A 27,756-nucleotide genomic window follows, 5' to 3' on the forward strand; every position below is an offset into this window, starting at 1 on the left:
TATCGGTTCCTTTTCTCGGGCATGCAAACAGAGCATCCTCTAGTCTAGATGTATCGCTTCTGCATTACCAGAGAAAGGAAACTGAAGCTGGCACTCTGTCACAGGATTTCAAAACGGCTGGATCACCATGAGCTATGGTAAGCATTTTCTATTATTTACAAGAGCTATATTTAACCTCAGACTCCAGTTGTTTTGAATTCTATACATAGACTTAAACTGTATTGTTTCAGACAAACACATCCTCTGGGCCTGCACCGCTGCTCTGCTCACTGGTTGGGTCCTGGCGTTTGATAACGGACATTGCTCTGGGATTGTCACGAAGCAGTAAGACAATTATTCAACATTTTCAAATCAATAAATCATAATATATACGTTTAGGTTTCTGACTAGCAGGCACCTGCAGTCGTTAATCTGTCAGGAATGATGGATGTTTAAAGAGACATGTGGCACAGCAAAGAGAGAGAGAAAAAGTGCACTGCTTTTTCATTTTTTGCTTTTTCAGCTGCAACTGGACTTGTATGCAACTCACTCTTCAGTGGCCTGGGAGTTTCTGTATAGTATGTCTTTATATTTTTATACATCACAACAGTGCTAGAAAAACTTTACACAACACTCCGTTGCAATCCAGCTGAAATCATGTGAAGCTTATAACTCACATTGATATTGAAAACTGATTGTGAAGTCTGCCTTTCATGTTGCACATGCTATCACTTCTTAACAGGACAATTCATATTTTCCCATCCTCCCACAGGGTCTTAACAACAAAACCATTTGCAAAATACCCGAGACTGTTCGCAACTGGACCATCCATGGCCTATGGTGAGAAATTCAGTTGATATTCCCACTGTATTTTTTTTATTGTTTCTCTAACATTATTCATTTCTTTATTTTGAAATCTTGAGATTTATATTCTGATGACCAAAAAAAACAAAAAGACATCAGAAATTCTTTATATTTAACTGTGTTTTTCTAACGACTCTTAGGCCTATGCATACAGGTTACTGCTGTAAATGCTGGCCGGTATTTCATTCCCATCTTCAGGTAAACGTGTCTCAATCCTCGGTTTGTTTGTTTATTATTTAAAAAAAAAATATATATATATATATATTCAATTTGAACGATCATGTTTATGTTCAGGAAATTGAGCCTGAACTCACTCAGCTCTGGCCATCTTTAATCAAAGGAAAACACTTCTTCTTCTTCTGGTAAACATGTCTTATGATCTTTTCATGTTTTATTATTTGTGCTTTGTTGAATATGGAGTTGTTCCAGGCTACTTAAGATACTTAAAAAATGAGCAAGCAAAGATGAGCATAACTGATGTCCATTGCATATGCACATTGATATCTAAAGTTTTTTTTATATTTTTCTTCTTCTCACTAACATTTAGATATTACAATTATTTCAATCTAATTAAACGGCAACAATACAAAATAAGCTGATTACCTTAAAGGTCCACAGAATCCATCAGCAGTGTTGGGGAAAGTTACTTTGTAAAGTAATGCGTTACAATATTGCATTACTCCCTAAAAAGTTACTAATTGCGTTACTTAGTTTTTATGGAAAGTAATGTTACGTTACTTTTTCTAATCTGGGCTGGGCTTGCTTGCTTGTTCTTTAATAACAAGAAAAACAACAACAAAAGTTATATTTTTAGCAAATTTAAGGGCCCTTTCACATTTCACACCAAAAGTTAAATGAATAAGCCTCAGGCAGAAGGAAATGCACATTCACACCTGTACAGTAGAGGGCGCAGCTCAAACTAAAGGTTCAGCTGTGCTGCTATTCTGGATTGCAGAAGAATAGTGCTGAATTCGGAACCACATACTAGCATACTAGGCTGCGTTACAGTCCACTTTTGCTAACTTCCCTAAGCACTTCCCCTAGGGGAAAATTTTGGACTGGAACGCAGCCCTACTCTTACTATTTACCATAGAAAGATATGGTAAAAGTTGTAGGAGTTGTACACTATGCAGTTCAGAGTTCAGCATAGGATAAAAAAGAAGAAAGTTTAACACTTACTTTTCAGCAAAAAGAAAAAAAAAAGAAAAAAAGAAATGCAAATGTGATGTTTAACTAAAGTAATTTGGCTTTATTTAGCATTAGCAGGGTTAAATTGGATCATCAAAGGTCAGCTGCAATTATTGCAGTTTTGTTAATATTCTGAGTTTGCACTTCACTGTTTTTATTCATTTTGTGGAATACTGAATCTGTTTTTGTGCAGGTGAGTGAGATGAGTAAATGCTCGCATTTAGTCTAGAACTACAATAACCATCATGTTGCAGGGCACACATGGGCACATCTCTGCAAGTCAATTTATATGTCAATAAATGGAAAAACAAAGGAACTTGCATTACTTATTTGAAAAAGTAACATATTTTGCTGTAAATGTAAAAGTTATGGGTTACTTTAGTTACTTGGAAAAAGTAATCTGATTACATAACGCGCATTACTTGTATTGTACCACCAACACTGGCTGTCAGTTTGCACTTTCTCCAACAATCAGTTGCGACGAGACTCGTTTTCCTATTTGTTCATGTGAAGGTCTGCATAAAGCCTGTCTTACAGCTTGAATTGTATTAATATATTACATATATATTCATATATATTCATCGACACTTTTCCATAGTGAAGGTGCTGTCACATTTAGCTTGGCAAAATTTCACAGGCGAAATCCAGTCATTGCAATAGGGGTTTTGCACAGATTTTGTGGTCATGCAAATTCGGCACACTTAAAAATGACTTCTGTTTGAGCTGTGAAATTTTGCTTCTTAAATGTAATAAATGTGGCCGCACTTTGACCATGAAATCAGATTGACAATTCTTATTTTTTATGGAATATTGCAGTTTTTATTTATTTATTATAAATTACTTATCTGTGCAAATATTTTTTTTAAATAATGTGCCCTTGTAATCTTTAATCAAAATAACTTCCCCCTCCATCTTGCAGCAACACCTCTTCTTGTCTCTGATGACGTGTTTACTGGCGTGAGGGCGGGACAACCTGTCACTCACATGAGATCACAGTAGCAATAGCAAACAACAACCATCCAATCGAGTGTGCAAAATCAAGCCCCGCCCTACACTGTTTTTCTTGTTCGATAAGCCGTTTCATGCCTATAGGCTATCACAATAGAAAAGAAAAGACTCAACTTATTTTCATGCTGACTTTAAAGTTGTATTGATTAAAGTTTACGAGGGCATAGGAATAAATAAATAAAAATTGCACGGGAAAATCCTTTATAATAAATACTGCATTCTTGATTTCATAATGCCACTTGTGAGAAAGTGTCAATAAACAGAGGTTTTAAACAGTGTCTGATAGCATCTCAGATGTATTGTGATAGTGATCGATTTATTTGGCAGGAGGGAGGAATGGATTAAACACGGGACGTGTGCAGGCTGCGAGGAGACAATGGGTTCACCGCTTCTTTATTTCCAAGCCGCAGTCAAGCTTCGGAAACTCTTTGACATTGATAGGTGGGTGTTATCAGCACAGATTATCATCTTATCATGAGCTCATCTATTTCCTCATTCCATTTTTGTTTTTGTAGTGTCTTGGAAAGCTCCGGAATCAAAACCTCATGTGATGTGTCATATAAGGTAAGTATTTGGATTCGTCATGAATCATGATGTAGCCCATTTACTACATATGAAACAACTCTTCATCAATCTTTCCATTATGTGATCTGCAGCATGACGACATCCGTGGCGCCCTGGCCCCGCTGTTTGGAAACAACTATGATTTGCAATGTGTGACAGACAGCGAGGTATGATGTTAAATTTAATTTAATGGTAGGCTAGGCTGTCAGTAAACGTATAAATTGAGTTGGGTTAAAAGTCGACATGAAACGGAAGTTGCAATAGTGTTTTCTTATCTATTTTGATGTATAACCTAGTAAAACAACTTATCGAACAAGAAAGAAAAAAATGTAGGACGTACGGGACTTGATTTTTGTTCATTGGGAATTGATTGGATGGTTGTGGTTTGTTACTGCCGTGATCTTTTAGTTACAGGTTGCATCATTAAACACTACAAGAGGGAGGGGAAGTTATTTTGATTAAATATTACAAAGACAAAAATAAAAATTATGTGCACAGATAAATAATTTATAGCCTAATACATACTGCAATATTCCATAAATAAGAATTGTACATTTTAAATTCATGGTGACTTTAAAACCTATTTTGATTGGTAAAAACAAAACAATGCAAAAACAAATAGTGTAGCACAGATTAAGGGCAAGAAATGTGTTTCTAATCAATTGGCTTTGCAAGGATCATGCAAAAACAACATCCAGTGTGATTCACGAGGAAATAACTTCAGTGAATCAAAAACTTACAGCACAAGTGTAGCCAGATTACCAAAATATTTGATTACAGATTACCGACTCTTATGAATGTAAAAAACATTTTTTTTTTCATATTTTTGAATCAATACAGAATACTGGCATGTATATTCACTGAGAATTGTATCAAATATGCAAGGAATTACATTATAATGGACATATACTGAGATGAATTGGAAAATCTGTATCAACAATCAGCCCAAATTATATGAATGAATGATAATTTTTTTTTACAACAGTACTAAACCCAAAAGCATAACAGTCCCTTCCATATTTTTAGGGTCGTGAAGCGTGGATCCAGCTGAAGATCCATCTCTTCAGGAACCAAACCCTTGGATGCACCAAACAAGAACAAGAGGAAGTGTTGAATACATTAGCGTGGTTTAACAGCCCAGGACATCCCTGTCCAAAGAACACCACCATCTTTTACGTTCCAATTAACTATGAGAATCCTCATGAGCCCTGCAACTAAGAGAAGCTGTAGCTATGGACTTTCACTATGTTCTCACGTTTGACTGTCCTCTTTCAGTTCTCAGGCCCGATTCACTTATTTAAAGAAAAATGCTACAGTACATAATTCCTAAAGTATTCAAACTTGGGGTGTTTTTCCCAATCTCAAAAAATATGCAAATTACAAGGGTTAAAGTGTTTTGAAAGACCTTTAATGTACTCAGAATATACACCAATTGTCAATGACATTAAAGGTTCAGTATGTAATGGAATATGATGTTGAATAAAGTTTGGTGGTGGAAGGACACAGTGGTTGAACTGCTGGAGCTCAAATCACACGCAAGTGAAAAAAAAAAAAAAAAGGAATTCCTTTTTATGGTCCATGTTCCAAATATTGGCAGGCAGTAAAATGTTTTAAAATAAACAGCCAAAAGCTATTAAATATTTCATGCGAACACTCAGGATGGATGGATTTAGGAACTCACAGTTCACATTTTATTTGACATGGAATCAATTTGCCAAATAGTACGTTTCTACACCACAGATGAAACAGAAAACAGACTATCCACTAAAATGTTCGACCAATTAAAAAAAAAAAAAAAAGCAGCTCACTGAAACCGACTAATCTGCAGCATCTGCATTCAAATAGCATTCAATATTTAAATGTGTGGTTGTCTTCACACTTCCACTTTCCCAAGGAAGCGGAGATTGAGAATCTTCAGTTGCTCATCCAGTTCCATTCTAACAATGCCGTCTTCACCATCAATACTGAGCAGGACTCCTGTGGCCTCCCTGTCCTCTCCCAGAATCACTTTCACCTGAAGAGCACATGTATTCATTTCAGAGAAACGTTTTTTTTCAACTGTTACAACAAACGATTATGAAACACACATAATCACAAGGTTTTTAAGTTGAGCCAGTCTGTGTTTCCAGTGAATTTAGCACGTGTTGTTCAGCGGGAGGAGAGACATGCTTAAAACTAAGTGATATCCTGTGTGGCTCTGCTTCATTTCCTAAACTCCTCACTGCTCACCCCTTATCTGACAAAATAGCTGCATCGATGAGGAAAAAAGTTAACGGAGACAAGCAAAAATTGGGCTGGTTGAGTCTTCACTTCATTGTCTGCGGCTTGGATTTTAATTCATGAATGACTTCAGATTGCAAAAAATGCTTCATTGGTTCTTGCAGCTGTTACTTTCATGATTATGGTTGTGGAGTTCTTTAAAAATGTATAAATAAAATATAAAAATGCATAACAGAACAGAGTGAAATCTAAAAATGCATGTTACATAATGTTGAACATTGTTTTTGTTCATTTGTAAGCAGTACAAACTGGATCATAATTATCTTGCCATGATATTTAGTAGATTGGAAAAAGGTTCCATAAGTTCAGCAGTACCTTGTTGTTTTTGGTTGGCGTAACAGGTTCCAGGTGTTCACTTGAAATACTAACAACCTTGTCTGGGTCTTGGAGGAAGACCGAGCACATCCCCCCCTGTGTGAAAGAAGAAGAAAAGACTTCCATCAATGATTTTTTTTCCAACTAACTAAACATCATATTCCAGAGTAAAGTCGTGATATCTCAAAAAACAATCGTGTTAACCATAAATTTGGCACAGGGAATAAATCTTATGATAACATTGGCACACCTAATCCATTAACAAAATCAGCCCCGGGCATCTCAACCCAAATGAAAATATGCTAAGCCAAAACCCACATGCTTCTGCTTGTCTCAGCACATCTACTTTTCACTAAACTTCACTCACAGTCACGCTGCGGATGATGCCGGTCTGATTGATGACAGCTCCGTCCAGGAATGTGTCTTTCACACGCACCATGATATCTGTGGTAACCCAGTCATTGGAGGCCTGGTCGATGTTAGATCCAGGGGTGTGAGGGTTGTAGCCTCCCGGAGATGGAGCTCCAGGAGTCATGGGACTGTACCCTACCGGACTGGGACTCGGACTGGCCTGAGGAGCACAATTCAATACTGATTTATTCAAATAAAAGGATTCTTATTGCTGCTCCAAGCTAGTGATGCACTGAAATTGCGCCAACTGAAAATATTCGCTGAAACAACTAAAAAATAAAATGATATTAGAACGCCCAAAATCATTGACCACAATAGCAACGTTTAATTCGCTTTTCTCCGGTTTTGACTGTGTCGGTGTCTATTTTGTGCACGCAAGATGGATAAGCTATAACAGGTAAACGCAAACTATAGGGCTGGTTTGACAAGATTTAGTCAGTGCTGGTTTCAGTTGAAACATGAACCCATTCAAGAAATCGCACAAAGCTTTGCAAACATAACACTCAAAGTAAAATAGTGCTTAACTTTATTACAAAAAACAACATACTGAGCCATGAAAATGTATTGTACTTTTTAAATATAAATAAATATGAATGTATTAATAATACCTGGATCATGTTAGTTCATAGTGCATTAAATAAGTGTAAACATAAAACTTAAACATTTAAAAATGCATTAGTAAATGTTGAAATTAACGATATAACAATGAAAAATACTTCATTAAAAAGTATTTTAAAAATACTACTTTAGCGCCTCATTTTCTCCCCTCCCACTGCCATCACACTATAGTGGGGCAGAAATGACATCCAAAAAAACCAAAACCCATTTTAATGATTTATAACACAAGTCTATGATTGAGGTATCACACATCCCGAATATTTGCATGATCGCAAATGTGACACTGATTTTATACAACAGTTCCATAAGCAACAAGTTACTGAGTAACTTTCATAGACACAACACATTCTGTTATTGCTCCGTCAAAGAAAACAGAACAAACAGCAGAACCGCTGCATCTCTGAGTAATACAGTGTTTTATTCCTCAAAGAATCTGCGTATTTGAACGAATCGGTTGAGTAAATGATTAAATTAGGCTACCCATTCATAAATACAGTCATTTGCTATGTTAAATTAACTCATAGCAGTTGCAAACTCACAATTATGTGTTAAAAAGATATAAAGATATAAAAGTTTATATCTCACAATTCTGACTTGTTTTCGCAATTGCGACTTCCATACTTTATTGCTTAGTGTTATTTCAGGGTTTCATCTCTCGACAGAGAGCACAATCCTATATTTTATTGTATTATAATGACTATTTAATATCACATCTATACTTTGACTAGGCTAGTCATACCAAACATATAGTGAAGCCCAGGCGCCCCCAGCCCTCCATGTCCTGCCGTGCACATATGTATATTGTACACAGTAAAATCGGCAGTGTAAAAATTGCAGTGTTAAAAGTTATTAATTCCCAAAGAGTTAAATTAACAATCAACAATGTTAAAAAACACTCCTCTTCAGTGTAGTTACAAGTGTAATTTTATTTTTACACTGAAAGTGCAAAAAAAAAACGCGCCGAATTGTATTGACTCCGCCCCTCGATGACTGCTGTCTCGAAAGACGACGACGCCATTTTATCTTCATGCGAGCGAGACGGTAGGTTGAATTGCTAATGCTTTTTTCTTTCTAAAATAAAAAAGTAAATACACTTGTTAACATTTTTGGTAAAATATGGTGGTGAACACATTTAGAAATGATAAACCGCGTTTTTGTCAGGATTAAGGAAGCTCGTCAAGTTCATTAGATGCAGAGATGTAACGTTACAGAATGATGTGAAGGTTTCTCATGACGATTTGATTTCCTGGATGAAGGTGATTTAACGTTTAAAATACGTTTGTATTATAAATTATATTTGTATTACAAATATATTTTTAGCTCATTTCATTTTGGTTTGTTGACAGAAAGCCTTCCCGCCCTCAGTCGCGCCGAGGCCTCAACCGGTCTTACGACAAGCCTGGCAGTAAAGTTGATGAGGAGGTCTGAAACAGCAGCAGCATTTGGGCCTCTTTTTTCTGCGCAGATGAGAGAATTCTTCAAATGGTAAGTTTATATTCGTTTTGTGTGTATAAAAGTGGCTGTGTTATACATGAACGCGTTAACGGTTCCGTTTTTGTGACGCATGCGCATTATTAACAGCTCGTTTAATTATCTTGTAAATTAGCGCGCAGTGCAAACAACAAATGCACTTTTTGTAGACTGAGGTGAGGGAGCGTTTAAAAACGTTTTATTCGCCCTATGTTTAAGTAAGAATTACATATCTGTATGTTTGTTCTTATCACTGAATATCATGTCGTCATATCTGCGCCGTCAAGACACAAACATACGAACTTCCCATCAAGTTTTTTTTTTTTTTTTTTCAAACATTGTGAAAGTGCATTAAAGCTAATCTGTAAATCCATCTGTCTTCCAATTCAGTTTACAGGTAACATTTGCGTATGCACTGGCAGAGCATACAGGTACTTTAGCTTGAAATCAGTCTTTATCAATTCATACTGCATGCTATTTTGGGATAAATTATGTCCTAACTATTTATCTGTCTGCATTTTATTATTATGAATCTGTATGTTCTGTTCACATTATAAATACCATTAATAAATAAATTCTAAATGCGTATTAAAATCAAGTTAAATTTAAGATGCCTTATTACTCATTTAACTTATATAAATGTATTCAATAATCAGATTAAATGCACATTTTGAATATAAATAATTTTACACCCATGCTTTATAGACATCTCTCAGCATAATCGAAATTAAGGGTAATCACAATAATCACAATTATTTTTACCTTATTTACAGCCCCAATTTAAATTGTATTGCATTACTGAATTTTGGAAATATTAGCATCAACTGACATATTTTTTTCAAATCCTTTTTCAATAGATTTGGCCCAGAACCCTCCAGTGTCAAGTGAAGGAAGCTCCTCTCATGAGATTGCTACAGAAACCAAGCAACAGAAATGAAGACGAAAGCAACAGAATGCTGAAGATGAATCCAGAATCGTGAGTGTCATTATATTTTATTCTATGTGCAGTACAAATTTTAATACATGACGAATTAACATGAAACATTTAAACCTAACTGGGCAACCACACAATGCCTTTGTTCAGACCTGAAATGTACATGTCTTGGGTGATTGATGTATCTTGATTGTCATAATTCATGATGACACATCAATCACTATGTCATTGTGTTAATTCAAGATATTAAACTGCAAAAAGTTAAAGGGTTAGTTGACACACAAGTGTAAAATTGTTGTAATTTCTCACCCTCATGTCATTCCAAACCCGAAAAGACTTTTGTTCATCTTCGAAACTCAAATAAATATATCAAGAATACTGCACGCAACTACCACTTTGACACTTCAAAAAGTTCATAAAGAGATCATAAAACGAACCCATATGAATTGAGCCATTTAGTCCAAATTTTCTGAAGAGACTTGATCGCTTTGTGATGAATAGATTGAATTTAGACTTTTATTCACACATAAACATGAATCAACCAACATAAACAGAAGAAAAAGAAAATTTGGACTAAACTGCTTGGTTCATGGATTAGTTTTAAGATCTCTTTGTTAACTTTTTGAACCGTCAAAGTGGTAGTTGTGTAGCTGTCAATGGAGGGAAAGAAAGCTGTCAGATTTCATCAAAAATATCTTCATTTGTGTTTCAAAGACTAAAGAAAGTCTTGCGGGTTTGGTACGACTTGAGGGCCAGTAAATTACTGAATTAAAATTTTTGGGTGAACTATCCCTTTAATAAAAAAATGTGGCCTAGACCTCATCAGAACAATCGAATCTCAATGCGTCTTGGGTGCGTTTACACCTGTACTTCGAGTTGTTCGCTTGTGCAAGATGAATGTTAATGCCAGGTGTGAACGGTAATACTCTGTGACTACACAATCATCTGAACAGAATTGTTCCTGAGAGAGATGGTTGTCATTATGCTATGTAACTGTTTGATTGTTTTTGTTTTGATTTTTGGTTAGAAGACCTCCGCTAAGTTCCTGGAAAGGCTTCTCCCAAGACCTTCAAGGACCTGATTGACTGCAGAATCTGCTGTGCAAGATGATGAAAATGATGATTCAGGTTAGACTATAGTTCAGAATAAGATTATCTATACACGTTCATGCATGAATGCATTTTGCTGAAGTTGTCACGTGTTATTTAGAATGGGGCAGCGATCTTGCATCAATTCGTCTCCTGCAAGAGACCTGGAAAGATGTCCTCATATCAAGCTGAACAACACCTTGTCGTCTCCAAAAAGGTACATTTGGACATTTCTGTCACACTGCCTATTGTCTGCCTCAAAATATTGCCATTTGTGTTGATTGTATTGTGGAAAACGAATATAAAGACGGCCAATTGGAGAGCTGACTTTGAGTGTTATTTTTGTCTTTGGCAGGGACCAGCATACAAGACCACCTTGACTGCATTGACGAGACCACACAGCATACCTGCTCGCGGCCGGTGATGCTGATATGGCAATAAACTCAAATACTACTTCCTGTTCGCTGAATGGGACAAAGAGGAACTGCATACATGGATGCTACACAACTGTTGACAAGTAGTTTTCTGCAATTTTGTTCAAATCTACCTGTCATATTTCTTCATGTCTAGGCAAATTAACATGATTTTATGTTTTTTCTTGACTTTTTTTTTCTTGCAACTCCTCATGAATGTGATAATTTGACCTTTACACATCTGGCATATGTTATAAAGGAGCCACTTTGCCTATTTGTTAAATAAACTTTGGATTTATACATCTGTCTGAAGACTCTTGATTTTATCTTGTACATTAACACTATATAATAGTGTAAATAGTTTTTGCACTGAACAGAATACTTATAAATAACACTTATAGTGTAATCCAATAGTGTAAAACCAATGGAATTAAATCAACACCAGGGGTGTTAAAAACCCCAAGTGTAAAACTTAAACAACAATTTAAGTGTAACACTTTACACTCGAAGTGTAATTTTTCTACACTGTAAGGTGCTATATTAACACTGTAAATTCAACACTACAAACGGTGTACTTTTTACTCTAGATAGATTGGGACCATATATGATCCGGAGTAGTGTTAAAATTAACACTTTAAGTGTTAATTTGACACTGCGTTTTTTACTGACTACGTCATTTTATATGCTTCTTTTTTAGAACAGTTATCAGTAATCAAAACAATAAAATATGTATTACAGTACAATCCGGATGCGTTTCTGATGCGTTTATATGTTTCTGTTGGCTGCATTTACATATCAATTTGCTCTCATATCATTAGCTTTAAATATGCAACTTTCTTGGCTAACAAATACATAAAACCAGCTGGATATAAACTATTGCAAACAGATGGTAACAATCGTCACATTAAACATTTGGGTAGGACTTGCATGTATTTTGAGGATGTTTGAGGTACTACTAATGTTAGCACCAACTCAGCCTCAACAGCAAACATACTGCCGTTCTCTACTAATGGAACATCTAGTCAACAAATGTATTACTTTATAATATGAAAACGCATACGGTAGTGTACTGTATCTATACACCGTTTTGTTGTCTATGTTTTAAATCCACATCTGATGTATCCACTCCGTGCAGGCGCCAGTGATAGTTTTTATTTTGTTTCTAGAGTCCACTCTCGTACTGTATAATGACAGCAATTGTATACATCATTTATACAAATAAATTGAACTAACTGATTATTAAATAAACATTTTTAGTTTTGGGCTAAATTAAAACTTTAATTCGGTTTCAGTGTTAAGGTAAAAAAAAATAACTTTTCCAACTGAGACTAACTTTCTCAGTTGGTCACACCAGCACATGATTTGGTCATAATCCCTTTTTTTGGTACAACATAGAATTAATGAATAGTTGTCTTACTCTGCATAATTTTGCACTGATGTAAAAAGACTGACAGTGATATGAGACCTCGTGCTAACAAATGAAAAACATAAAAAAATCCTGTGTACATGACTAATAATAGGGACATTAAGCAGCAGTTGCTGACACAACGGCGTACTGTTGCGCATGCACGAATTTCAGCCGTTTCAGCCAGGCTTCATAAAAACAAGATAGTCTTGAAAGTTTAACACGGAAAGGCGTAACATTCGCATGTAAATGGTGAACAATAAACATGTCGATCATGTCGATTTAGTCGTTAAAAAAAAAAGAAGCACACTCGGGTTTGATTTGGGTAGTGCTAGAGCCTATATAGGCTACCTGTCTGTGTTTTACATAATAACTAAAAGAAAGTTTATATATCATATTTTCTGGCTAGTTAGTCAAGTCAAGTCAAGCTAGTTTACTTCAGGTTTTTATAATCCACCATACTTTCATATTCTCACATACCATACTCTCTTTATAACTGTTGTGAAATTGCTGTTTTATTTTGCACCGGCAGTTATAGGGTTAACGCGGTTCGGAAAAGGCCGGGTAGAGAGAAACGAGCGAGTGAGTTAGGCTGGTGCGTTTTATGTACAGTTGTTCATGCGTTCCGATTTAAAGTTCAGGAACAGAGCTTCCCTTGTCTGTCGTTCTTCAGACGTTAAAATATGTATTTTGTCCATCAAGTGTGCTTTCACTTTAATTGAGTGAGTAGCGCAGCAAAAATAAACTCGGCACGCGACGCTCCATTTCCCAGTGTGAATGCAATCATTGGTTAACATGCATGGCGAAAAAAAATATACGCTGGTCACGCTTGCAGTTTGAAACGGCAGTTTAACTGCTACTTCTTGACGTTTTATTGTAATGGTCTACTACAGGAGAATAGCCGATTTCGCCTAGTCGATAATATGTGACAGACTAGATCAATTTCTAATGAAAGTGCAGGTAGGCAGACACCGATTAAGTGAGTGACCATGCACTCACACAAATGTGACCACGTAAAATTTTAACTCGCACACTCAAAAAAAATGGTTGCATGTGTCGTTGGTCGCAGTCTGGAGCCCTGAAAATATTTCAGTGCATTTAGTGTAAATCAACTACTACTTTTTTAGCTGCCAAAACGTTACCTGGTAGGCCATTGGTGATGGGGTGGGGTGGTAACTGGCGGGCGAGTGCGTGTTTTGGTATCCCACTGGGCTTGGGGCCACTTGGTGGTAACTCTGAGGGCTGGGGCTGGGCTGGTAGGACCCCTGTGGAGAGGGCGCTGCATACGGGGAGAACTGGTCGGTGTTGTACCTACGGTGCAAAAACAAACTCAGTTTGAGATGTTCGAGCCAGATCACAAGCATCTGAGCATCTGAATGAAATCTTACATGGCAGGAGTCCCAGGAGTCTGAGGGTTATACTGAGGGTTGACCTGTGGAGAGGGCACTTCTGGGTAGCCAGGAGTCTGAGGGTTGGGCGTACCACCGTAGCCTTGAGGAGACGGAGAGGGCTCGTCGTCATAGGCGAACTCATATTCGTCATCGGGCCTGAAAACAGGGAAAATGAGATGAAGTTGGTATGTATGCGAGATTGTTTGTTTGCACTGATCGTCTCACTCCGCTTCTTACCGTGATGGTGTGTTTGGATTGTTGGGGTCCCATGCGCCGCTCTGACCTGGCGTCCTGCTGCCATCATGCAGAGGAGTCTGAGAGCCATAGTGAGGAGTACGGCTTCCTGTGAGCAATGAAGTACTTTTTAAAAAACGAAATGTGTTGCAGAACATCCAGGTCTATAAAAATATATTGTTTCTTACCATCATGGAGGGGTGTCTGGCTACCATACATTGGAGTACGTGAGGCAGTTCCATAAATGGGCGTCTGGGAACCATACATTGGGGTTCGTAAATGGGTGGAAGACTTTCCTTGTCTTTCTTTACCACCACTGGTTCAAAGAGAGCAAAAAGATTGAGATAGGATATTCAGGGTAACAAAGTTCACAGAAGAAACTTGTTTAAAAAAAAAAAAATGTTTAAATGGTAGATTCACAGATATCAACACACTAAATCTACTCAGGAATTTGATGTACTACGCAATATGCAAACATTTTTCCAGCATTATCTATCCCTGTGCATTCAGAGAACTCCTACAGTCTGATAAACACAAACCCGTCTGCAGTGAAATGAGGCAGAACTGTCAAACAATAGTTGTGGATCCCTGCTAGTTTTATTTATATTTTCTGTGTGGGAAACGGGGGCGGATCAAGAAAATTATTAAAAGGGTGGCATGAGGACTGTGAGGAGTGGCAACACCAAAGCAAATAAGCATTCAATCAACATTATGCTATAACTAAATACAAAATACAGCTTCAAGCGGCAATCATCAGGGTCCATGCACTGCTTACATTTATATTTTATACTTGGAAAAATCTGGGGTGGCAATGCTTTTTCTTAGGGTGGTAGTTGCCACCCCGTGCCACCCTGGTAGATCCGCCCCGGTGGCAAAACGTGTGGTGTAAATGTGTTAAGCAGCACTGAGAGTAATACACTTTTAATGGTAGCTTGAAGTTGTGTCATAAATATGGAATAAACAAATGTAGAAAGCAGAGTTTTTTGTTAAAAACTGCAGACAGATTACTGATAACATACACAGTTGTAAGACGCTGACGGTCCACAGAAATGGTTTGGCAAGTTGAGTGGAGCTCTACCCTAGCGGTTGATTCTGTGGCATCCTTCACAACTCCAATGTAGCCTGTGAAATTGAATAAAGGTGTTGAAAAACCTGTGGCTATGGCACTTAAGTTACATTTACCATGTATACATTTCATGGCATTCTATAACAAAAAGCAAATAGAGTTGGTTTCAAATTATTTAACCTTTGTACGGTCCCTGGGATATACGGACAGTCTGCCCAATCAGATCATTGTCTCGTCGTCCGCGGCCCCTACCCATGCCGCCACCACCTCCTCCTCCTCCTCCTCCTCCTCCACCTCTCTGCTGCTGACCTGGAGGGAAGACCAGAACACAACAGATAATGTCCAGTTTAAAAACATAAGAGAAGCTTATATCAATAAGATTCAAATGCTCAAAAGGCAACCAGATGTTGTTTAAATGCATAATAAAAACCTCTTGCAGTATTTGAACATGCAAACTTTTTATTAAAAACCCCAATCTTCAACCACTATGTGGCACAACCCTGTTACTTAAATAAACACGCTTACCACCTCCGCCGGGGTGCATTGGACTGCTGATGCGTGGACTCATAGGAGCAAAGCCCCCCACTGTAAAATTGGTCACATCTCTGGGCTTTGGGAACAAAGGACAAGGACTGTTTAGGATAGGAAAGTTGGGAAAAACATAAGATTTGTCCACAGGTGTAGAACAGACCTACCTTTGAGCCGCCCGCCAGAACGAGGTGACGTGCCTTACAAACAAACATGCCTCCATTTTCAACCAGCTTCTTGCAGTGAAGAAAAGCAAAGCCTCTGAAGATGTGGCGAATTTCACCTTCCCGGCCCTGACAGATTACATCAATGAGAATATTAACTTCCATTCAGTTACACAGTAAATGTCAAAACCCTTTGTCCCAGGTCTCTGGTAGGTACCGAATGAGGTCCATCAATGACTTTCACGATATCCTTCACATGGATGTTGTTTTGCTCAGAGTCGAGAGCGACAGCAAAGCGGTTGTCCTTCCGTCTGTTCACTGCCTGGTGTCGTACGGTTAAAACTTTCCCGTGCATGTTCAGAACCTAAAAACAAATCATTGTGAGAGAAAATAGATCAAATAAATGCAGACTTGTTGAGCATTAGATACTTTTTGCCAAAAACATAAAAAAAAGAAAACAATAATAATAATTTATATATATATATATATATATATATATATATATATATATATTTATTATCAAACATTTGAACAGTAGTGTGCCAAAGTTCAACTATTTAGCTGGATAGAGTAAACAAGGTTGTGGAGATGCAATAATTATTTTCTTAAGTGATAGTTCACTTCAAAATGAAAATTCTGTCATCATATACTCACCCTCAAGTTGTTTCAAACCTGTATTCATTTCTTTCTTCTGTTGAATACAAAGGAATATATTTTGAAGAATGTCAGTAACCAAACTGGTCCCATTGACTTCCATAGTATTATTATTTTCCTACTATGGAAGTCAATGGGACCAGTTAACTGTTTGGATACTGACATTCTTCAAAATATCTTCGTGTTCAGCAGAAGAAAGAAATTCATACAGGCATATATAACAGCAGTGTGGAAACATTCCAGTGCAAACACAAACATGACCAAACAGCTCTGACTTGACATGTTATTGAATTGCAAGCTTCGGGGCTATACTTAAAATACAATGCGGCCGCTTAACAACATTGCCAAGTTGATCACAGAGTTAACTGACTGAACTTAAAGGAGAACTCCGGGCAATGTTTAGGTTAATCTTGATCGTTATACCTTTGTGAGTACTGTCTATAGAAAAAAAAAAACTAACCGGATTGGTGCTGAAGTCCCATGGGAACTCCCGTTGTAGCAGGAAAAAGGTAAATAGCAGTGTGCAGGTGGGAGGAGCGTCGTGTGTGTGAGAAGAGTAATGATTGGAGTTGCTCACAAATTAAGAAGAAATGGTTCGTAACGTAACTATGGAGAATATAGAAGATTTTGAAGAACACATGGAAGAGGCTTTTGAGTTTGATGGTCGTCCTTATTTATTCGAACCCGAGTATACAGACGAAGAACTAGCCTCACACTCTTCACACTCACGACGCTCCTCCCACCTGCACACTTCTATTTACCTTTTTCCGGCTACAACAGGAGTTCCCACTGGACTTCAGCGCGAGACTACAGCTAGCCGTCTAAAACACTATTTAGGTGAATTTAAACAATGGCTAAGTTGGTAAACACATCTTGTTGTCATGCAAGGACCCTGTTCATGTTGGAAAGACATTTTAATTGCATTTTGTGTCTGTTAAGAGGCACAAAAACACTCTTTATGAATATGCCCCCATAACTGCTGTTTTAGCTGAGTGGGAGCTCTGGGCATTAGCGGTAGCAGCTCCGTGTTGCAAGCACCAATCCGTTTTTTTTTTTATATATATATATAGACAGTACTCACAAAGGTATAACGATCAAGATTAACTTAAAAATTGGAGTTCCCCTTTAAAGAAACTATGGTGAACAGTGTGCTATTGCTGTGAAGAATCAGTATCCTACTGGATTTTGCTTACGTTACACTTGAACTCATCGGTTTCTCTAGGACTTTACCTGGAAGGTCTCTCTCTCCAGCCTGACAATGACACCTACAGTTTGGGGGTCTAACTGTACGAGCTCTCCCCACTCATGCTGGCCTCCTGCATCTACACCTGATGCAGTCTCAGAGCACAGCTGCAAGTCCCGGGGCAAGACCTTCAACTGGAGCAAAAAGAGACATCACATCAGACAAAGAACACACAACATTGACAACTGTATATTGTGTGTTTTTCTGAATGGGGTATTCCATGGTTTACTAGAGAAACCTACCTCATGCATGGTGAGGTCCGAGAACAGAATGACAAAGTTCTCCTCCACACGGACTATGAGGCCCGTGTCACCTTCAAAACGCCCTGCGATAACCTTCACATGGTCACCCATACGGAAGTACTTCCTCAACTCATGAGCTGGAAACTCAAGAGGGTCCTAAATAAAAACAAAGACAGGACAGTGAAGCAATAATCATGGTGCAAAAAGGGACACGTTTATTTAAAAATACTTTATTAATCCTTCTCAGGAAATTAGATCTGTTACAATAGCAGCAACCACATTCAATCCGCACACACAGACAACATCAATCTATCTACCTTAACTTTCACTAAAACATCCTATACCCTATAATATATTAACTAAAAAACATGCTATATCCTATAATAATAATACTAAAACCAAATACACAAACAAAAATAACTAAAGCATACATGCTCTATTTAAATATTACTAAGGACATGTGTATATATATATATATATATATATTATTCTTATATTTTTTACCTAAGTCAGACACCAGACTTATTTTTTTGCACATTAAAGACCCTAATAGCAGCCGCCAGGAACGATTTATGATGTGGTTCAGTTTTACGTGTTGGAATCACCCTGCCACTGAACGTGCTCAGCCGAAACACCTCTAGGCATTGCAGAATGGGATTTTCAAAACACTTGAACTGAACTCTCTCAATGCAAAGCTTTCGCAACTCTAATGGCACTGAAATTACACACTTCAATTGGCAAAATACAATGCCTTGTTTTGATTTGCTCACCTTGAGGTCTTCATGCTTGGGCATGATGGTGATCTTGTTGCCATCCACACTCAGGATTTTACCCTGAAGGTTGATCAACTCTCCCTCACACACCTCCACATTGTCTCCTGCCTGAAGATTGTGCTCTCGCTCCTTACCTGTAAACAAACAAACAAAATCTTTCTGATTCCCTTTGCAAAAATGTATAATCAACAGTAAAACAAAAAATATCATGATCAATAATTTCCAGCAGTTAAAATATGAATGTATTTTTTTTTTACGTATAAACATGATGATATATGCGCGCATACATACAAACATGCATACACACACGTACATATGTATGTAAATACATTCATATAGAGATACTGTATACACACAAATATATATATATATATATATATATATATATATATACATATATATGAGATGCACCAATGTATCGGCCGATAAAAGTAATTATTTTCTCTATCGGCCATCAGCCGATTGTTTAAAAACAGCCTATGATCAGGGACGATTATATCCGGTCAATCAAAGGGTTGCAACTCACACTGTGTGTGAATAAAATCTCTCGTGTTGAATTTAGGGCAAGTTAAAGTTACTGTTTGACCCTATGAGTCCCCCGTAGTTCAAGCCAGGTCTGCAGTTTTTTCCCTATACTAAACATAGTTTGTAGCGCGCCTCATCCAATAATCGCAAATCGAAAATGAATTTCATAATTTAGAAACACTCTTAACGTGGTCGCTGTAGCGCCGGTCTTTTCTTCCACTTTAATACAAATTATATCTAGAAAAACATGCATGAATATCAGAAGGTATGTTGAAAGATACAGTACAACTTCCAAAATCTGTATCACGTCTCATGTAATCTCTTAATCAGTGTTTCAACGGCGGAAAGATGTCAATAAAACAGCTTGTGAACAATGTCACTTAATGTTGCTTTTACCTCAGCTATAAAAAAGCTCATATAAAAAACACTAGAGAGGAGCTTATTAACTATATACGTGTTAGAATACATTTGCAATGGAGACAAGTGCTTTTGAAAACAACCTTATAGGAGCAACTGAGTTGAACAAACATTTCAGTTTTTATTTGAGTGTAATTATATCTGAAAATAAATAGCATTTTAATATAATACCCCTGTTGTTAAATGCAACCTATATTATAGTGTTCCAAATGAGAGGGTTCTCTCTATAGTTTGCAGCATTATTTGGGAGACTTTTTTTTCGGTATCAGCATCGCCCGATATCATTCTGAATAATCGGCAGATACATTAAATATTGGTGCATCTCTAATATATATATATACACATACATACACCGTAATTGCGCATTTTCCATGCAATCATTTTTTTTCTTGTTTTGATGCACTGTTGCAGAGATCTACAGTTGTCTGGTTGTCTACCTGTTGTCTCTGTGACTACTTCAAGGTCAATACCCTCTGGCTGGTCCTCAAACTTCTCCAGCTCTGACAGAGTGGGTTTGACCCCATCTGTGATCTGTGCAAAAAGAGACATGGGTTGCACCAGTGAACCAATAAGGAACGATTAGACAGACATGCAGAACTAGAATGAGCGTGAAGTGTCTTACCACAGCTGACATGGCAAAGCTTTTGAACAGGAAGCCTTTGCGGCTGTAGCGATTGGCTTCAAATATCATAAAGTCACCGTCATGGCTGACCTCGCCGCCAAGAGACCTGTGGAGCAGAGCACATGTGTCAGATTGACTGACATGTTTCTGTGGGATGTGATTATGAGATACTCAAAATCAAAAAGTGCACTTTTACCTGATCTTTTCAGCATCAAATAGCCTCTGAGGTGGCCTCTTAAACTTCTTTCTCTTTGCAAACCAGTCTTTCTGTAAAATGAACAATAAAGTCGGGATCAGGTCACTAAAATGTCACAGTGGATATACACTACCTTTAAAGTTTTTGAATGTCTCTTATGCTCACCAAAGCTGCATTTATTTGATCAAAGTACAGTAAAAACAGCAATATTATAATTCTATTATAATATATTTAAAAATGTAATTTATTCCTGTAACGGCAAAGCTGAATTTTCAGCAGCCATTACTCCAGTGTCACATGATAATTCAGAAATCATTCTAATATGCTGATTTGGTGCTCAAAAAACATTTATTGTTATCAATGTTGAAAACATTAATATATATTTATAGTAGTATAAATACACTATGATGATGACATAACCCACCATACTCATCCTGGCTTTGATGCGATCCAAATCAATACGAGGAATCATTTTCAGTGAGATCGTATTCTGGCTCGGTTCAACGTAGTCCACCTGGCAAAGGCAAATTATTAGATACATTCATAAAACGTTCTCCTGGCACAGAGCCGTAGTGAAAACCTAAAAATTAAATTAAACTGAACCCAAAAAACACTGTAGTTGTTTCTTTATAACCATACAGCCAAGTGTTATGGTGTACCCACCTGGGCAATGTCATCTTTATAAAGGCCTCTCTTAAGACGAACCCAAGATTTGGGTTTAAGGTTGGTCACTTCCTTAACCACTTTCAGCACATCAGTCATCTCTTTAATGGGCACCATCTGCTGATTCCAAAAGCCCATGCGCAGGTTTCCAACACCCTCAATGGCAGCCTTGACATGGGTCTGCTTGTACGCCTCCACATAGATATAACCTTTGACATGCTCAGGGGCCACCACTGATTTGATTTGAAGTGGCTGTGCAGAGAAACAAAGCACAACATTTTAGCACGACACACCTCCAAGCAAACATTGTTATGCTAAATGTACTGTCTGCACTGCAGTTTTCTTCTCTCTTGGCCTACAATTAAAAAAAACAAACAAAAAAATTGACAGAGAAATCTATTTCAAGAAAAACATCAAGGTGCAAGGAAAGGTTTTACACAATGCACCCAAGTTTATGTTCATAAAGTTCTGCGCCTATAGAAAACCTACCGTGTCAGTGCACTGATAAGCAATGAATTTTCGCATCAAGGCGATGGCAGTAGCTCTCTCCTCTCCAATCTACAGAGAAACAAAAGAATGAAACAGTGCACATACTGCAGCCACATCATAGCACTCGTAAGCCATATGTTAGATATGTCCAGAACTAACCTTACACTTAACGGTCCACAAATTAGGATCCCTGCAAGAGAACAATCTCTTAACACAAGCCCAATGGTCTTATATGTGTATATATAGATTTAATTCAGCACATCTAATGATCAATAAATTGATTTTTTTTTTTTGTTCATACTTGACCCCAGGAAGCAACTGCTGCTGGGTGATGTCTTCAGAAAGATCTTCAGAGCCGCCATAGAAACTGAAGTAAACAACAGAACAAGAATGTTTAACTAAAAGCAAAAAGGTTCATGAGGTTAACCAACACTCCTTTAATTGCAAAACTGGCAAGTGCTGAAGTCAGACATGCATTTCATTATTTCAAGTACTTACTGCTCGCCTCCTGAGGACTTGGCATATTTCCTCATGTAATACTCCCCCAGAGCTTCCTCTCGTGAATCCCTATAGAGAAATGGGTATTTAAAATGATCTGCATTCTTCAGATTCAGCCATGTAAAAGTGTGTTTAGTGCAGTTGTCAAACCTCCAGAGATTCTGCAACCTCCTTGAACCAGAGTGATCCTCATCCAATACTGTTTGGTCAATGTTGGACACTAACGGATGAAAACAGAATAAGCGTCAAAAAGAACAAATATGTTGTGGCTAGAATGTTTTTTGGAAAATTCAAAAACTGCTAGTAGCTATGTTTATATGCAGTGTAATAACCCATTAATAATTTAACACTAGTGCCTCAAGCTGAATACACCGATTAATCTCGATCCAAGTAAAATTTCAAACCAATTGAGAGATGTGGTGCAGAACTTAAAGGGATAGTGCACCCAAAAATTACTACTACACCAAAACAATTCTGTCATCATTTACTCACCCTCAAGTTGTTCCAAACCTGTATGAATTTCTTTCTTCTGCTGAACACAAAAGAAGATATTTTGAAGATTGTTGGTACCCAAATAGTCGATGAGTCCCATTGATTCCATAGTATGGGGAAAAAAAATTACTATGGAAGTCAATTGGGCCCGCCATCTGTTTGGTTACAGACATTCTTCAAAATCTCTTTAGTGTTCAACCGAAAAACGAAATTCATACAGATTTGGAACAACTTGAGGGTGAGTAAATGATGACAGAATTTTCATTTTTGGGTGAACTATTCCTTTAATATAAATTTTTTTGACGATTTTTTAACATTGTTTGCAAGAAAATGTCATTTAAAAAGTACACTACCATTCAAAAGTTTGGGGTCGGTAAGATTTTTAAAATGTTTTTGAAAGAAGTCTCTTATGCTCACCAAGGTTGCATTTAGTTGATCAAAATAAAGTAAAAATAGTAATATGGTGAAATATTATTACAATTTTAAAATATCATTTTTTATTTGAATATATTTTCAAATGTTATTTCTGTGATGCTGAATTTTCAGAATCATTACTCCAGTCTTAAGTCACAAGATCCTTCAGAAATCATTCTAATTTGCTGATTTGCTGCTCAAACATTTCTTATCTCTTATTTATTCTTATTTTCACGGAAACTGCAATGCCTATTTGAATGATTCTTTGATGAATAGAAAGTTCAAAAGAACGACTTTATTTATTATTATTTTTTATCTTTGTAATATAAATGCATTTACTGTCACTTTTAAATCAATTGAATGCATCATTGCTAAAAGCTTACTGACCACAGTGGCTTGAATGGTAGTGTACATTCAGAATCTGCAATGGACTGAACTTATTCAGGTTTACCTAAAGCGGTGCATATAAACACAGCTATTGAACACATGGTTGAGGCATAATAAAAGTGAATATCCATGCACACCAGAAGATTTATGCACATACCTTCAGCCTCTTCTGATCAAATCCAGTGTTGAGGGAGGAAGGGAGGAACATGAGCCATAATACAAAGTCATGTGTACACAGCAATTTCAGGCAAGGGCATAAACAGGATCAGGTAAACAGAAATAAAAGAAATGGAAATTACCACTGATGGGCAGGCATAACATTCATAACATGTGATATATTTTTAAAGATGGAAACTACGTGATAATGATGTCATGTCACTGTTAGCTTATGCAATACAATAAGCACAATTGAATACTATCAAAATAAGGAGTTGGGATTATTTTTTGTTCAAAGGAGCATTTTCAGGCAAATTACCATATGGTTCCCTTTTCAGAACTCAGTCAGTCCCCACTATACAGTCCCCTGTTTAATGAATGGTGTATTTAATGAATGGCGCCTTTATTAACCCTTACTGAATATGTTGATGATGCAAAAAATGTATTTGCCATCCATGCTCCTTGTTTAGAAATGTAAACAAATTAAACATTCGCCAAACAGCTTTAAACATCACAAACAGATGTTAGAGGGATGCAGATAATGGGAATGGATTTTACCGAATGTGAAAATGATTTGAAATTAATCATTCAATTAGACAGAAAAAACAGAGAAATCTGGAGTTGGTTTACCGTTAACTGAAGGAGGCATGCACAAGAAATAAAGAATCAATGAGAGCAAGAAATACATTCAAATTACCGGCATCAGTTTATACAACATTTAATGTACAGCCTGTTGTTAATTCACTTCTTCATTTTTTTAAGCTATGGATATAATATAAAGCATATACTGGCAACACAATATCAACAGAGATTTTAACTCCACCTGCAAGTTTATATTAGGCATATATATATATATATATATATATATATATATATATATACGGGAAACATCATTACATCAGCTATAAAATAAACAGTAAATGTATATAAGCAATTCAGGCATTTCAGCAAAACATGCAGAAATAGTTAATAAAAATGTCGCACCTTTTTCTAAAATGTCTTCAGCACCATCCTCCCATGGATCTTCATCATCATACTCATCATCAACATCTAGTCAAACAGAGATACATCTTTATACACACTTTTCAGGTATGCAAAAAAGGCCAAATATGTTATAAATTAGTTTAATATAAGAAATATATGTTGGCGAGGGTTTTTTCGAACCTGCTTCGTCCAAGATGAAGCCACCATGCCGAGGTTTTTTCCTGGGCCGGTCCTCATCCTCTTCTTCCTCTTCATCATATTCCTCCTCATCCTCCAAATCTTCTCCCTCCTCCTCAGCAGCCTTGTCACTGCCAGTTATACTGCCCTGATTGTGAGGGAGATTGTGATGTGAGGGATGTGCTTTTGACCATGGTACAGGCAAATCGAGATCCGAACTCGCAGTTATTAGATAAAATAAGCTTCAAAATGGACAACACTTTTTGCAGTGCCATCTGGCTAAGACTATTTACCAATAAAGTTATATTCATGTCATGCGAGTCCAACGTAGGGCCAAAGTGTCCATTTACATGATTGTGCAGCGTAGAATATTATAGCAAATCAATCACAGGGATTTTTTTTTTTTTTTTTTAAATGTCCAATCAGAGCTGTTAGTTTCCGGTAGCGAGAATCTGCTCAAAATCTCTCAAAACTCTGAATGAGTTTATATATAGCAAGTTTACCAAGTTCTGCACATGCACAAATCCTCATAATAACAAACCGTAGACACAGCGACATCTTAAATAAAAGATTGATTGTGCAGATTTGACATTTATTGATTAAAACAGGAGTTTTCACACTCAATGAGTTTGCGCTGAACTGACTGACAGCTTCAGTGATTATAAAGGAAGCGTTCTTTACTCACTCTCTAATTTTATCCGCAATTTGGAGAAAAGCTTTGGTTTTTCATGAGACTTTGAAACTTTTCCTACATACTTCAGTACAAAAAAGGACAAACATAGATTTTTTAACTTTTTTACAAATGAGGACAGTTTTTTTTTTACAAAGTTTTACAAATGAGGACACCCTTTGAAAGATTTTTGGACATCACATTAAAAATAACATTCAAATTGTATAATATGTATTCAGAATTTTGAGCTTTGAAGAGCTGGAGTTGTGTTTACTGAAGTCGCCTACTTGAAAGCGGGACTGTCCCGTCGAGGGAGTACGATTGGATGATGTCACCAGAGTCTGCCATCCCTCGGCTGTGTGTGTAGTGTATGTTTATTTATTTATATGTTCATATTTTATTTGAAGATCAGTGGTAAAGCACGGTTCTGGCTGCCATACAAAGGTACATATAGACTTCCAGCTGTTTTATTATAAACATTGAAGGAGGAGCTGTTTGTCTCACCTCATTCTCTTCCACCTCCTCAGCTTCCTCAGCCTCGCTGCTCCCAGCACTCTGATTATCGGAGAAATCACTGTCTTCGCTGTCGGACATCTCGTCGTTTTCTTCTTTCCGTGTTATCCAGACGGGAATACTACTGGATAAACCACATACATTACACGTAAAATGCAATTAATAAATAACAAAGACAAACAGATGGAAGATTCAATCATGGACATCACACGATACATGCTAGAAGAATGTGCACAAAGCGAATGATGCGATTTACGCTGCGATTTGATTAAACACAGTATGTTAGCTCTTTCGCGTATGCATAACACGACCAGCATGTTTAAAACTACAGATAAGCATTAATAGTCTATCTAATTTGGTCCGGGTTTCTTGCATTTTATTTGTTTACGGTGATGTGATGTGCTCTAGCTAATGCTGCTAAATCCAGCCGATAAGGCATTAGCACATGAGCTGGACAACCTACCCCTTATTTTACAAAAAAAACTCCGTGCGACAGTCATGTCTTAATTCATCACAAAACCCATATGCCGCAAAGCATATTATTAAAAGCGAGTAAAAAGTCTTCTTACCCTTAAACAGCTGTCTGGTTTTGCTTCTATCAGGTAGCGAAGGCCAATGTTGTTTTCTTTCCTTAAACTTCCGTAAGCAACACGCAGCGCGAGAGCTTCACGGCGCCCTCTCGTGCTTGGGAGGAAAGCCATGTTGTTGCACGCAAAGGTTGTGGTGCAAGAACTTCATCCTGTGTTTAGTTGCTGATTAACAATCAGTACCTGTTTAAACTTGAGTTTTCCTCCTGATAACGTCTTTTATAGCCAACAAAGATAGGTACAAAAAAAAAACTCTGCAATCACATGCATATCAGCCCTCTCTGTGTGATGACATGTGCACTAAAGTAACCTACTGGAAATATGAAAGATTTTTAGTAGGCCTACTTCACACAATTCCTGTGTTTAAAAATTAAATACTATAGGCCTACATGTAGAACAATTTCAACGCAAACCTGTTACCACATGATTTTTCCTAATTTCGGCAAAAAACAAATAAAAAGTTTGCTTTAAATCTCCTTTTTGTTTTAAATTGTGAAAAAAAAAATTGTGAAGGCCAAGAAAGAAATAACCTGTTACCGTACTTAATTTTGAAGATTTCATTGTAAGGTTAATTTAACATGCTGTTAAATGTTTACTGGTTTTAGGAAATGCCATTTTTTGTAGTAGCCTATCTCTTTTGTTAGCGATAGCCTACAAATGAAATACCACGTCAGCCATGTCCCTGAAATACTTGAAGGCTGCCAAATTCCTTTCATGTCATGAAGTAGAATGTTGTGTTGCTAGCAATCAGTCAATATGTATGTGGGACTATTAACCATGTATTGATGTACATTTAAAGTTAGTTTTGTTTTCTGCAAAGTTATAGACCATCTGTTAAGGTCAAATTATAGTAGCATAAATTAAACTTTTCAGATTGCAGCAACTTTATGAAGTTTTGCTGGTGGGCATGAATAGTATTTTTATGCTTGCGGCGGCTGCAGATGTTCTGCATATTCCGGGTTGCATTATGATTGTGTGCTTTTTCTATATGCGAACATTATGGCCGATCTGCTGATCATCAAATAAACCATGCAATGCATTAAGGTATTGTGAAACATACCTGTTTTTGGAAATGTGAGTAACTGTGGGTGATCTTTCATTAAAGTTCATCAAAGTATTATTTTTAGCAGACTC

General features: G+C 37.1%; 2 protein-coding genes and 1 long non-coding RNA gene across 6 annotated transcripts; 2 read left to right on the forward strand and 1 right to left on the reverse strand.

Moving 5' to 3' along the window:
- On the forward strand, positions 1-5,104 carry rnaset2l (ribonuclease T2, like). The gene is made up of 10 exons (XM_079611357.1): positions 1-137; positions 231-324; positions 503-557; positions 752-819; positions 984-1,041; positions 1,138-1,205; positions 3,367-3,480; positions 3,555-3,603; positions 3,696-3,770; positions 4,630-5,104. The coding sequence occupies exons 1-10, from the start codon at positions 128-130 to the stop codon at positions 4,819-4,821; spliced, it is 783 nt and encodes a 260-aa protein (XP_079467483.1). The 5' UTR covers positions 1-127; the 3' UTR covers positions 4,822-5,104.
- supt5h (SPT5 homolog, DSIF elongation factor subunit) lies at positions 4,994-26,817 on the reverse strand. 3 transcript variants are annotated; one of them, XM_079611354.1, is made up of 30 exons: positions 26,605-26,706; positions 26,027-26,159; positions 24,856-25,000; positions 24,676-24,741; positions 23,693-23,704; positions 22,393-22,462; positions 22,243-22,311; positions 22,046-22,111; positions 21,904-21,934; positions 21,745-21,813; positions 21,256-21,507; positions 21,017-21,106; positions 20,593-20,663; positions 20,397-20,502; positions 20,212-20,305; positions 18,830-18,966; positions 18,060-18,215; positions 17,805-17,951; positions 16,138-16,284; positions 15,924-16,049; positions 15,754-15,838; positions 15,409-15,537; positions 15,182-15,284; positions 14,351-14,478; positions 14,166-14,271; positions 13,926-14,084; positions 13,680-13,848; positions 6,566-6,769; positions 6,199-6,294; positions 4,994-5,617 (listed from the first exon to the last, which is right to left on the reverse strand). In XM_079611354.1, the coding sequence occupies exons 2-30, from the start codon at positions 26,114-26,116 to the stop codon at positions 5,477-5,479; spliced, it is 3,264 nt and encodes a 1,087-aa protein (XP_079467480.1). In that variant the 5' UTR covers positions 26,117-26,159; positions 26,605-26,706; the 3' UTR covers positions 4,994-5,476. The 3 variants fall into 3 exon arrangements, with proteins under 3 accessions (XP_079467480.1, XP_079467481.1, XP_079467482.1); XM_079611355.1 differs by having other exon boundaries at positions 26,027-26,156; positions 26,605-26,669; XM_079611356.1 differs by lacking the exon at positions 23,693-23,704 and having other exon boundaries at positions 26,605-26,817.
- Positions 8,385-11,432, forward strand: LOC306997840. 2 transcript variants are annotated; one of them, XR_013797458.1, is made up of 7 exons: positions 8,385-8,483; positions 8,574-8,712; positions 9,088-9,128; positions 9,555-9,673; positions 10,659-10,758; positions 10,841-10,936; positions 11,075-11,432. It is a non-coding gene; the product is annotated as an uncharacterized lncRNA (long non-coding RNA). The 2 variants fall into 2 exon arrangements; XR_013797459.1 differs by lacking the exon at positions 8,385-8,483 and adding an exon at positions 9,403-9,430 and having other exon boundaries at positions 8,572-8,712; positions 11,075-11,211.
- Positions 26,818-27,756: the final 939 nt, after the last annotated feature.

This window comes from Phoxinus phoxinus, assembly GCF_949152265.1.
Source record: "Phoxinus phoxinus genome assembly, chromosome: 4".
Taxonomy (NCBI): Eukaryota; Metazoa; Chordata; class Actinopteri; order Cypriniformes; family Leuciscidae; genus Phoxinus; species Phoxinus phoxinus.